Genomic DNA, 12,454 nt, shown 5'->3' with positions numbered 1-12,454 from the left:
GAATTTGCCCCAATCGCACATGCACGCAGTTACTTGGCTTTAATGAGCATCATTTCTGTCATCCATAAAACAAGGATAATAACAGCACGCACTGCTCTCCTCATAGGGCCGTCAAGGGGCTCATAGTTGAACAGAGGAGTTAATATCATGGCATTAGTTGTAAAGTTCTAAGTCCCTCACACCCTCAAGATGTGGCTGACAGAATGAGTGTCAGAGGCAGTACAATGTAATGATTAGGACCATAAACCATGGAGGCGTGTTTGATCCTAACTGTTACCAGCCAAGACAAAGTTAGCTTCACAGAACCTTAGTCTCCCATGTGTAAAATGGAGGTAATAATACTATACCTACAGGATTGTTGTGAGGATTAAATGAAATAATATGTTTAAAGTCCTTAATACTGTGTTCACACATCTGCAAGTTCACTATCAGTTAGAGCTATTATTGTTATTATTAATATTACTAAACCTACCTGTAAGGATTGAGAAAGGGTTGAGCACAGCAGAACATTTCAGAGGCATTTGGCTTCTTTTCCACCACGTGAAGCTAAACTTCAGCAAGTTCTGTAACTGCACCCATTTCTCATGACAGTGCTCATCTCTCCAGCTGAGGACCTCTGGAGAAATCCTCTCCTCAGTCCCTAGAGGTGGGAATCCAGTAGGCCAGTGGGCGTGTAAAAGCTGAAAGTAGCTGAGATCTGCTATGTGAAAAGTTTTTTCCTGCCCCTGAGTCTGAGCCTTGCCCAACTAAGGCCACATGCATTAGCAAAATTCCATCTTATTTGTTACTTAACCATTGAAAGACAAGGCCCTTCATGATCTGGCCCATGCCCACATTTCCAGCCTCATCTCAATTAAGAAGCCCAGCCATCAGACTAGGTGGCAGCCCTAGTAGCTCCTGTCACTTCCCCTGAAGAAGGCATTGAGTGGCAGGGATACCCAGGAGAAAGCAGCTCTGCACGTTGGAAGTGGGGGGTGGGCCTTCAAGTCGGCCCCAGATTTGAATTGCACATCCACCACCTATCAGCTTGTGATTTAGGGCCACCTTGTCAAACTCTCTGAGCCCTGTGTACTACTCTGTAGAATAGTGATAGTAATAATAACCACCTCACGTGGCTTTTGTAAGAACTGAAGGAAGTAATGACTGCCACTTAGCACGGTGCCCTGCGTGTAGTTGGCATTTAAGCATAGGTTAGTTCTCCCTCTACTCTTCCTCCCCCACGCTCTGTAGCAGTCACTCATTTTACCCTCTGCACCCACAGACCCATTGCCAGGCTTGGGGTCACTAGGCAAGTGTTTCTGGGCAATCTGAAAGCAGGTGTCTGCTCAGCTAGGAGGCCTGCACGGGCTGTAGGCAGCCCAATGGGTAAGAGTGAGCAATGCGCCAGAGAAGGAAGGGAGTTTTCTCACTGTGGGGAGGAGAGCTTGTGGTTACAAGCATCAGAGCGTGATTCAGCACCCAGAGGAAACCATGAGAGTCTTGCCACTCGTCAGTCACCCAGGGTCTCCTTTTGTAAACCATTCCAAGGTGAGGGAACAGCTTGGGAGACCCTGAACAAGATAAGGAAGGTGGGGCGGGGGCCTCCAGGGTGAGGGAAGGGACAACCAGATCCCACTCACCCAAGGCCAGTCAGCCAGCACTCAGGCTCTGCTTCCAGCCCCGGTCAGACACACCTGTTCCCTGAGAGGGGGGGAGGACTGATGGGAAACAGGAACAGGGAGTCCATGAGGCTGATCCCTAGACCTGCCTGGGGCACGTCCACGTGGGTCAACGGAAATTAGAGCATGCAGGGAAATGCGAGCCTACTGGGGAGCTGGAAATGGGGAGGGGAAAGAATACAGCCCCTGCCCTACACCAGTCTCCCTCTCTCAGGCTGGGCCAAGTCAAAAGTCTCCTAACTTTTCTGGGCCTCCAGACTCCAAGTCCAAGAAGCAGAATCTTAACACTTGACCAGGAAAGAGAGTGTTGGAGTGGAGGGAGTGTCCCACATGTCGAATACCTACTATGTACTTTCATCCAATCCTCGCAAGAATGCTGTGACACAGGGAGTCCCCCACTCTGAACAGATGACAGACTGAGGCTTCAAGAGGTTAAATGACTACAGAGGCGATAGAGCCTAATGATTAAGCTCTTTTTTTGGCATAAGGAGCTTTGACATTTGACTGTCTGGATTTGAATCCAGGCTTTTCTATTGTTAGCTGTGTCACCCTTGGCAGGTTACCTACTCTCTCTGTGCCTCCATGTTCTCATCCTTAAATCAAGGATAAAAATACATATCTCACAAAGTTGTTGGAAATCAAGTGCATTAATATATGTAAAGTGCTTAGGCAGGGACTGGTGCAAAGTAAGGACTCAGGAAATATTGGCTCTTATTCAGGCAGCTCATCGGAGATTCAAGCCGTGAGTAAAACCAGAGACCCCAAATCACTTTGCTGTACAGCAGAATTAACACAACATTGTAAATCAACTGTACTAAAGTTAAAAAAAAAAAAAGAGACCCCACCCACCCACCCAACCCTACCTTTGATCCAGCACCTTCCTTACTCACTCATAACTCCTCCCTTTCTGAAGGATGCTCACCTTTGCCCTCCCCTCACCCCAGAGCAAACCCCTTCTTGCCATCTCCTCCAGCCAGGCAGTCTTCCCTGCACTCCCCTGGGCTAGGAGCCTCCTACGCCTGCAAGGCAAATTCCAGAGCAAGGCCCACCCGTGGGCTGGCTGCGCCCTCCCTGGGCTCCAGATAGCATGTGCCTGTGGTCCAATCTGGGGTGTGGGAGTCCAAATGGAAGCAGTGTCCATCATTCATTCATTCATCAGATATTTATTACGTGCCAGACATTGGAGTAGGTACTGAGAATGCAGTGGTGAACCAGAAGTACGCAGACCCTGCCCTCATGGTGCTTACCGTTTAGGCATCAGGAACAACAATAATAAGGAATTAGTTAATTTTGAAAGGAAACCTGACCTCAAGTGTGACTTGGGACCCAGAAAGGTAGGCATGTGATTCAGAAGTGGGAGAGGAGGGTACTCAGCAGCCCCAGCCTGGGAGGGAATGAGTCTCTGCTCTGAGAGCTTGGCTGGACCCAGCCTGTGGGATGGGAGAGCCTCTGTGGGCACCTGAATCTCTACTCTAGACTCTGAGGAGGTTATTTCCAGGGTTGGTTTGCTGTCTCTTGTTTTGCTAACAGCACAGCAGAGCCTCCTCCTCCCTCCCCCCTTCCAGATCGAGGCTATTTATTCCTAGTGACAAGCCTGAGGATCCCAGGGGCGGTGGCCTCAAGGACCTGGAGGGGCCTTGTGTCCCTGGCAGACGCCAAGCCTCCCGCCCAGGCAGGGCACAGGGAGGAAGCCAGAAGGTTGGAAACTGTAGAGGTCGGGGAGGACTTCCCTCCACCGCCCCTGCAGCGCCCCATCCTTGCACACTCCTCACACCCCTTCCTGAGAAGCTCAAAAATCATGGGGCCAAGGATTAGGGTCTCCCCTAGGCCTCAAAGGTCAAAACTGTTCCTGGGCACTGTGGAGACCAAGGGAGGATTTCTCTGTCCCACGATGCAGCTGGAGGTGAGGAGGTGGTTACTTCTGTTTTCACCACTCAGGGTTGTGGAATAAAGCCCTTTGAAGGTCAAGGCCCTATATAAGGGGTCCTTAGACTTCACTCCTTGTTTCCAGAGAACACCTTCATTCCCACTGACAGGGCCGCAACAGCAGGGTCAAAACCACCCCCTCCAACAGGCTGGAATAAGCCCTCTTTTACAAATTAGGGCTGAGTGTGATCCCTGGGGGTAAACTGCGAGGGGGAGGGGACACGAAAAGGGCATGAGGACCCTCTGGGTCCCCAAATGGACCTTGGTCGGCTGCCTCCTGTATCCCTTGCCTGAGACTGAATACAGCTAGCCGCTGGGGACTGGGGTGGGGGGAGGTAAGGAGAGTGGGGAAAGAGAGGGAGGACAGCAAAAACTGCAGGGAGGGGACAGGGGCGGGGTCCTGGCCGCCCACGAAGGTTGGTAGAGCCAGGTTAGGCCCGGCGGGCCCAGGGGGCTGGGGCAGGCTCCAGCCTAAAAAGGAGGTGGGGGCGGGGTCTGGCCCCCAGCCTCCAGGACGAGGGCCGGGGGCGGGGTCCGCACCCCGCGGGCAGGGGAGGCCGGGGGCGGGGTCCGGGCGGGGCGGGCCCCCGCGCTCACTTCCTCGGGGAGGGCTTGGGGCCGCGCTCCCGCTCGCCCACACAGTCCGTGCGCCGCCGGCAACCTCGCCGGCAGCTAGCTCGGTCTCGCTCGGCCCGGCCCGCAGGTAGGAGGCGCCGAGGGACGCGGCCCCGGCTGCCCGCCACCTCCCACCCCACCCCACCCCCGCCCCGCGCGAGCGCCGCGCCCCGCTCTCGCCGCCTGCCTCGAGGTGAGCTCTCCGCCGAGCCCGGCTCCCCATCCCGGCTACCGGCCCCTGCCCTCTGGCGGGAAAGGAGAGGCGGCCAGCCGAGGGTTAAGGGCAGCCGCGGCCCCCGCCCCCGTCCCCGCCTGGGTCCGGTCGCGGGCGCAGGGAACACGCTAGGAGCCGGTGGCGCGCGGGCGCCGAGCCCCGGGGGGCGCCCCCGGAACCGTACCGCTCCGGGCGCTGCAACGCCAGTTAGGTGGGGCAGGGGGCCAAGTTTGAAATGGAAAAGCGAGAGTCGAGAGAGACCGGTAGGGTTCGAGAAACCGGCTTCCAGAACGCCCGGTGGAGCAAGAGACCGAGACAAGACAGGAGCGGCGAGCTTAGACAAGGAGGCTGCGGAGATACCCGAAACAGAGACAGAGACTTGGGCGTAGAGTCACCGGGAGGCAAACCCGAGGCATAGGGTCCGACCCAGGTTTTGTGGAGCGGAGCATTTTAGGAAGAAGCATGCAGTGACCCCAGAAGTGCTGTCAAGCCCTCTCCAGGGCCTTGGAGGGTTCTGGGCAAATGAGGGGCCCCGAAGCTTAAGCTTCATTAACCTTGTGGTAAACCAGCCTCTGAGAGGCCTAGAAAGACATCCAGAGACTGGAGACGGACACACTCAGGCATACAGAGATGCTAAGAGATAGAGAAGGGCGGTGGGTAGGGACCAAGACATTCCACCCTTTAGAGACCTTTGAGATGCCAAGACTTGGGCAGACAGTGGTAGAAATCCACAGAGGCTGCCGTGGGGAGATAGCCAGTCAGAGACACAGAGACACGGAAACATACAGACAGCTGCTGAAGTGTACAGACACAGACGTGCTGAGGGGAGCAGAGCTAGAAGCCAAGAGACAGATGTCATGGAGGGGCAGTGACAGTTTTCAAGACAGACCCTGCGGGACTCAAGCCTGAAAGATTGGGAAGGGAGGATGTGGGGAAACAGAAACACTGGGCCAACTGAGCCCCCATGAGGCAGAGGACCTGAGACATGAGACAGTAAGACTCGAAGGAGCTCTACGCACTCTCCGAGACAGCCCCAGCTTATTTTTTTTTTTTTTCCAGCTTATTTTTAAACTCAAATCTTGGACGCGCTGCTTCAGCCCTGGGGGACCCGGGGTGAATGAACTGTTCCTCTTCTGTCCCCAGAGCAGCTGCTGGATCCTGCTTCCCACCCCCTTCTCCCAAACCGCTCTGACTCCCAGGCCCCATGGCGGGGGCGGGGAAGAGAGTGGAGAGTTTGGGGTGGATGCCTAGTAGCAGGGGTGAGGGTGGGGGGAGTTTGATTTCTCCCCTCAAGTCCCCTGTCAACTCCTGGAAGCTGGGGGAGGGGTCTGTTCTGATCCTGAGTCACAGCTGTGGGACCTGGCCAGGGTCCTCCTGGACAGTGGGGGTGGAGGGGGGCGAAGGGGTTGAGCGGTTGGCATGGGTACTTGGAAAGACTTCTGGGTGTCTTCCAGTCACAGGGCTGGCAGCTGGGGAGAAGAGCCAGGCTCTTGTACTAGTGATATCATCCAGCATCTCCTGTCCCGCTGCTCTTAAACGCTGACCACCCCGTCCACCACCATTTCTAGGGAAACAGGAAAGGGCTCCAGGCTGGGAGGCAAGGGACCTGAGCTCTCTGATACCTGAGTGACTTTGGGCATGCCCCTGCCCTGTCCCTGGCCTCTGTGCTCAGCTGTAAAATGAGGATGATACCCTATCCCGCCTGCCCTTTGTGCGATCTGATAGATGGTGGGTGGGTGGGAAAGCGCTTTGTGAGAGGCAAAGCAGCATGCAGGTGTGTACACCTGCGTACCTGTGTTGGGGGTTTCAGAGTTATGCTCACTGGAGTCAGACTGGCCCCACTGGTCTCAGTGAGCCCCACGGCCTGGGCCTCTTCAGCTCCCCCAGCAGAACTAGGGGGTTCCCTTTTTGTTCTCTCCCTGGGCCCCCGCCGAGAATGTCAAGGTCAAGTCCCAGGCCAGCCCCCTGACCCAGGCCTGGCTGAGAAACTGTTGACTGACCCCCGTATGAGTGAGGGGCTAATAATAAAACACTAAGAGCTACCATTTACTGACTACTTAGTATCTCCCAGGTGCTTTCCAAGTATCATCACATTTAAGCCTGGCAACAACCCTAGGAGGTAGGAGGTAGTAATAGATGGGGAAGCAGGCTCTGGGAGCTTAAGTGACTTGCCCAAGATCACCCAGGTTTATATTTCACAGCTCAAGCCTCTACACAGCACATGCCACGGCCATTACCCAGCCATTTGGAGCTGCAGGAGGTTCACGGGGAGGGGTCAGATGTGTGTGCGGGTCAGGTGTAGGCGGGTGTGTGTGTTGGGGGCAGCGGCTGAGAGCCATCTGGCAGACTGAGCGCTCTCCCCCCGACCCCCTACCAGCCGTGAAGGAATACAGGACTGGCTCCCTTTAGTCCCCCAGTCCTGCCAGGGGAGGGGGGAGGGGCAGACAAAGGGCAGAGACAGGTGGGCCTTGATAGTGCCCTTCACTCTGTCCTCACCAGAGCCCAGCTGGACAGACTAGGGGATTCTGGGAAAGAAACAGAAGCCACGCCCATACCCTATTTGGGGTGCCCCTGTCTCAGAGTGGTGACTGCCTCCCAGTAGGCAGGCCTAGGGCTAGTCTGGACCTGGGAAGATGACAGAGCTGTTGGGGGCCAAGCCAGGAAGGAAGGAAGGGCCCAGGTCACTCGTGGATGGATGCATGGCCACACTCCACCTGTGTGGCCCCCGCTGCCCAGTGGCTCACAGCCCAGGCAACCCTCAGATGTTGGGCCAGAGGAAACCCAGGCCTGAATGGCGAGGAGCGGACTGAGGTGGAGGGATACCCTCCACCCTCCAGCATAGCCCCCAGCCCAGAAGTCCCGGCTCTGAAGACCCCGGCTCCTGGCGGCCTCATGCCCTGGCCTGGGGTATGAACTGAGTGTCCTCCCATCGTACAGAAGGGCAGCTGTGGGTTCATGAGCCACCCCTTCAGAAGAGCCAGGCCCCCTAGGCTTGGGGCGTCTGCTGACGCCTGGAGTCTGAACTCCAAACCAGAGCCACGCTTGTTGGCTAGAATTTCCTGCGGGGGGGTGGCTGAGAAAAGGAGGGCTTCGCCTTCAGCTTGAGCCAGGCCAGGCTCTGGGGACTGCCAGTTACTGGGGTCTAATGTGGAGGAGTGTGTTGGTGGGTTCCTTTGTACTCCTGGGGCCCATCTGCAGCTATGAGAACATCCCCTTCCTAGGGTCCAAGTGGTTCCTCTCCACCCACCCCGGGATCCCAGTCCTCAGAGAGCAGGCTTCATGGTGGAGGAGACTGGGAGTGGGGAGCTCTGAATTTGGGGCTAGAGACTGGAATCGGGCAGCAGAAGGGACTGGGAACCCCACTTCCTCACCCTCCCTACTCCCCAAGCTCCTGCTGCAGAGGCAGCTGTGTGGATGACCTCATCCCACAAACATGCTTTGTTCCTGAGAAAATGGAAAGTGTCTGAGGTTTGGTGGGGGGCTGGGTGTCTGCAGCAACAGCACTCAGGGCTCCCCCTTTCCTGACTGCCCACCGTAGGGAGGCCTGATTGGAGAGGAAATGTCTTCAGTGGCTCCCACTCTCTCACCCTTCACTCCCCGGCCCCAAACCCTTCAAAAAGCTGGGGAGAGGCTGTCTCTCCCAGAGGCAGGGAGAGGGAAATAATGACCCAGGGGACGGAAAGATTCTGGGGCTTTGCCAGTCGCTGCCAGGAGTGATGACCGGCAGGAGACAGCAGGAGGCACACTGCATAACCCCCAGTTCCCCTCTCCGTCCCCAAGCATCTCATTTCCCTTTTTTCCTCCCCTGTTGGCTGGCAAAACCTGACATCTGGCCATCTGTGCTGCCACAGCTGCTGCAGGTGTTGCAGGCCAAGGCTGCCCAGGCTGGTGTGACCAGAGACCCAGCGGGAGGTGGAGGGGGTGAGGGCAGAGGGTCCAGCTGGGGAAGCTTGGCTGTGTCCGGCTTGCAGGATTTCCTTCCTGCTTAAACCTAGCTGAGCCTCTGAAGTCCTTGTTGCTGGATTCTCCTGGGAGGGGAGGCCCACTGTGATTTCTCCCATCAGCCTCCTCCACCTCCACCATTCACTGACCCAGCATCTTTCTTACCTTCCGCTGTTTCCTGGCTGGGGTTTGGGGGGTGGGGTGCAAACGGCCCCATTCTCATCCCTAAGCTCCCCACTCCAGAGCTCTGGGTATACCCCTAGAGCCCCTTCCTGGGAGTCAGGAGAGGGTGAGAGTGCTGTTCATATGGGACAGGGTGGGGTGGCTCCATGTCCTTGCTCTTACCCCCTTGGGGACAGTAGGGACAGTGGAGGCTAAACTCAGGCTAAATGCAGGGGCAGGAAATGAGTCATTGACCCAGGAAAAGCCCCCTCCCCCCAGTTCTGCCAGGGCCAAGATAAGAAAAGAACTTCTGCTTCCTGGTTTTTTCCTGACCCCCTCTCTTCCCCAACGTTAAATACAGAAATAAACATGCAGGACTCTTTGTGTTCCCAGAAACACCCATTCCCCATCACCACCTGCTCTGACCTGGCATTTCCTATGCCTAGTTCTTGCTCTTTTTTTAATGCAGTGGGCTAAGCCACAGCCCCTCTGGGTGACCCCTGCCCCACCTTGTGTCCCTAACAGGGCTCACTCACAGCCACCATGAGCGAGGCCTTTGACTGTGCAAAATGCAGCGAGTCCCTGTACGGGCGCAAATACATCCAGACAGACAACGGACCCTACTGTGTGCCCTGCTATGACAACACCTTCGCCAACACGTGCGCCGAGTGCCAGCAGCTTATCGGGCACGACTCGAGGGTAAGGACTGGACCACACAGGGCAGGGAGTGGGTGGAGGCTGGCAGGAAGGGGCGAAGGTGCCAGTGCCCCTGCTGTGCTCCACACAGGAGCTGTTCTACGAAGACCGCCACTTCCACGAGGGTTGCTTCCGCTGCTGCCGCTGCCAGCGCTCCCTGGCCGACGAGCCCTTCACCTGCCAGGACAGCGAGCTGCTCTGTAACGACTGCTACTGCAGTGCCTTCTCCTCACAGTGCTCCGCCTGCGGGGAGACCGTCATGCCTGGTACGTTCCCGGGGGCTCCCGGGGGCTCGTTGTGCGTGGGACTGGCATGCCTGGCATCTGTGTAGGGTTCTTGTAAGGGACTGGCATGCCTGTCTGATACAACATGGAGGCTTGGTAAAGACCAGCACACGCAGCACGTTCCTGGAAATTTACTGTGTGCAGTATCTGTCGTGCTTATCTGCTCTTGGGAGCTTAGCACGCACGGGGACTGACAACGCATGATACACACCTGGGGGCTTAGCATGTTTGGCACCCATAGGAGCTACGAGTGTGCTGAGACTGTCAGTGTTCGTTGCATTGGGGCTTGGTGTGTGCAAAGACATATAAATAAAGGGTTTAACACGTATGGCAACCTGCATGGCTAATAGAATGTGAGGATTTAGAACACGTGGAGATCGGCATGACTAGGATATGCCGGGGCTTATTATGTTCTGAATCTATCACGTCCGGGGCAGAACTCTGTGGGCAGGAACTTGCTTGCCTCGTATATGGGGTCTTTGTGTGTGCGCTCACACTATCACATCTGGTATATAAGCGCTTAGCATATACTGAGTCATCGTGCCTGTGACCTGGAGGCCTGGCGTATGCTGAGATCGTCATATTCTGGTACATGTGGGGACTTCACCTATGCCAAACCCTCAGGTCTGGTTTATGGGGGCCTAGCACGTGCTTAGCCAGCATATCCAGTGTTGGGGGGAGGTGGTTAGCATGTGCAGTAGATGCGGTGGGGATCCTGCGGCAAATGCATGGACACCACCCGGTAGGCTGTGGGAGCAGCGGGGACCCTCCTCGGGGGGTGGCAGAGGGTGGCACTCAGGAGCTCGGGACTCAGCCTCTGAGTGGGACCCGTGTTCCCCACAGGATCCCGGAAGCTGGAGTACGGAGGCCAGACGTGGCATGAGCACTGCTTCCTGTGCAGCAGCTGTGAGCAGCCGCTGGGCTCCCGTTCCTTTGTGCCCGACAAGGGTGCTCACTACTGCGTGCCCTGCTATGAGAACAAGTTTGCTCCTCGCTGCGCCCGCTGCAGCAAGGTGGGGGCTGGGCCGGCGGGGCGGGGGTGCCGAGCTCCACTGCACACAGGGGTGGGGTGAGCAAGGCTCTGTCGTGGGGTAGGAATCCCCACTCCCCCTGCTGACAGACGCCGCCCCACAGACACTGACGCAGGGTGGCGTGACATACCGTGACCAGCCCTGGCATCGGGAATGCCTGGTCTGCACCGGCTGCCAGACGCCCCTGGCAGGGCAGCAGTTCACCTCCCGAGATGACGATCCCTACTGTGTGGCCTGTTTTGGAGAACTCTTTGCACCCAAGTGCAGCAGCTGCAAGCGCCCCATCACAGGTGGGACAAAGGGTCAAAGGACAGAGTGGGTAGAGTGTAGGCAAGGGAATGGGACCTGGTACTGGGTGAGGCCGAGGGACAGGACCGCCCACCCTCCAGATCGCAGAGCTAACCTCCAGCCTCCCTCCAGGACTCGGTGAAGGCAAGTATGTGTCCTTTGAAGACCGCCACTGGCACCACAGCTGCTTCTCCTGCGCCCGATGCTCCACCTCCCTGGTGGGCCAGGGCTTCGTGCCGGACGGAGACCAAGTGCTGTGCCAGGGCTGCAGCCAGGCGGGGCCCTGAGCCAGGGCTCCTGGGCCCAGGCCCTCCCAAACCAGGGCTCCAGGACTAAGGCTCCTTTTCCAAACCACCTCTGGGACCCAGCCCCTCCCCAAATTGGGGCTACCCCTGGGCTCCAGGATTCAGCCTCCCCACTCCAACATCCCCAATCTGGTACTTCTTGACCCAGGGCCCCCAAACTTGGGCTCTTATGGAGCCTCCATCATTCAAATCCCCTCCCCAAGCCTGAACGCCAGAACTCAGTCCTCTCCCCTATGGTCCGGCTTCCCAGATGAAGCCCTCTCCCTAATTCAGAGCTCTGGGACCCCAGCCCCCTTCAATCTAGACTTCTCCCCTGAAGACTTTAGGTCTCCTATGGGTGCCTGAGAAGTCCTCAGAAGTGGACTGTACTCAGGCTTGACACTCCCCACCCCCATCCCACCGCTATTCCCAGGGATGGGGCTGTCTGGGCAGCACATCAGGGGTTCACTGGTTAGGGGGTCCTAGGGTACAGGGTTTTGCCCAGCCCTTGCTGTCGAGTGTTTTCTCGTTTCATTTCATTTCAGCTCCATTCTGCCCAGAGATGGGCAGAGGGGTGGGTTTGGCTCACCCCCCTTTCAGATTCTGCAATAAAGCAGTATGAGGAAGCGAAGGCCTCTGTGTGTTTGTCTGGGGGTGGAGGGGCAGGGAGGATTCCTTCTCACACCACGGGACTCGGAGGCTCTTCCCGACCTCGACCTCCTCCATGGAGGGCAGAGGAGGAAGCTGCCAGGCGGGGTGGGAAATCTCTCCCGAGAAAGGGGATCCCCGCGGCCGCTACTGTCCCTCTCAGGCTTAGCTGGCTTCCCCCCTGCTGGCAAAGGGCTTTTTCCTCCGAGTGGGGAAGGGAGGGGTTTGGGGGAGGTTCCGGACAGGAGCAGGGCGGGCCGACGGCGTTGGGTTCTCCGTCGGGTACAAATCGCCCCCCTCCCTTACCATCCCTCCCCAAACCCCGCCGAGCACCGGGTGCGGATCCCCAATCTGGGCCCAGACCCTCAGCCCCCTTCCCCCTCTTCCCGAGGATTAGCGGAGGCGGCCCGGGATCCGCTTGCGGCCGCACGTTTTTTGCCAAAAAAGGCAAGGATGCAGCTGCACGCGCCACGGGAACATCTGGATCCGATTCCCGGCATGAATGGGTCATGGCCCCGCCTCCCCGTGATTCAAGGGCGGGGGCGGGAATGAGCGAGGGGGGCTATCCCCCAAAATGGGGAGATGGGGCGGAGCGCTGCTCCCCTCTCCCGGCGTCCGACGCCCCTGACCCTGCTCTCTCGGCGGCCTGCGGTCTGGGCTCCGCGGTCCAGGCCGTCGGAGCCCGACTCGTGCGCACTGGCTGCGG

At 57.5% G+C, this 12,454-nt stretch overlaps 1 protein-coding gene across 4 annotated transcripts; it reads left to right on the top strand.

The window, feature by feature from the left end:
* The first annotated feature begins 4,171 nt into the window (after positions 1-4,171).
* On the top strand, positions 4,172-11,731 carry FHL3 (four and a half LIM domains 3). Of its 4 annotated transcripts, none has more exons than XM_032643185.1 (6): positions 4,172-4,287; positions 9,043-9,216; positions 9,305-9,479; positions 10,341-10,510; positions 10,632-10,818; positions 10,949-11,731. In XM_032643185.1, the coding sequence occupies exons 2-6, from the start codon at positions 9,061-9,063 to the stop codon at positions 11,101-11,103; spliced, it is 843 nt and encodes a 280-aa protein (XP_032499076.1). In that variant the 5' UTR covers positions 4,172-4,287; positions 9,043-9,060; the 3' UTR covers positions 11,104-11,731. The 4 variants fall into 4 exon arrangements, with proteins under 4 accessions (XP_032499076.1, XP_032499086.1, XP_032499094.1 ...); XM_032643195.1 differs by having other exon boundaries at positions 4,181-4,392; XM_032643203.1 differs by having other exon boundaries at positions 4,207-4,287; positions 9,305-10,085.
* The last annotated feature ends 723 nt before the right edge of the window (positions 11,732-12,454 follow it).

Source organism: Phocoena sinus, chromosome 1 (assembly GCF_008692025.1).
Source record: "Phocoena sinus isolate mPhoSin1 chromosome 1, mPhoSin1.pri, whole genome shotgun sequence".
Taxonomy (NCBI): Eukaryota; Metazoa; Chordata; class Mammalia; order Artiodactyla; family Phocoenidae; genus Phocoena; species Phocoena sinus.
This window is presented reverse-complemented; position numbering and strand designations above follow the sequence as displayed.

What these genes read in the sequence shown, in the direction of transcription:
- FHL3 (XM_032643176.1), top strand. Translation starts at nt 7,105, where the DNA reads ATGGATGCATGGCCACACTCCACCTGTGTGGCCCCCGCTGCCCAGTGG. An exon ending in GCCTCATGCCCTGGCCTGGG is followed by an intron (nt 7,321 to 9,042) that starts GTATGAACTGAG and finishes TGTCCCTAACAG; the next exon opens with GGCTCACTCACAGCCACCAT. An exon ending in CTGCAAGCGCCCCATCACAG is followed by an intron (nt 10,819 to 10,948) that starts GTGGGACAAAGG and finishes GCCTCCCTCCAG; the next exon opens with GACTCGGTGAAGGCAAGTAT.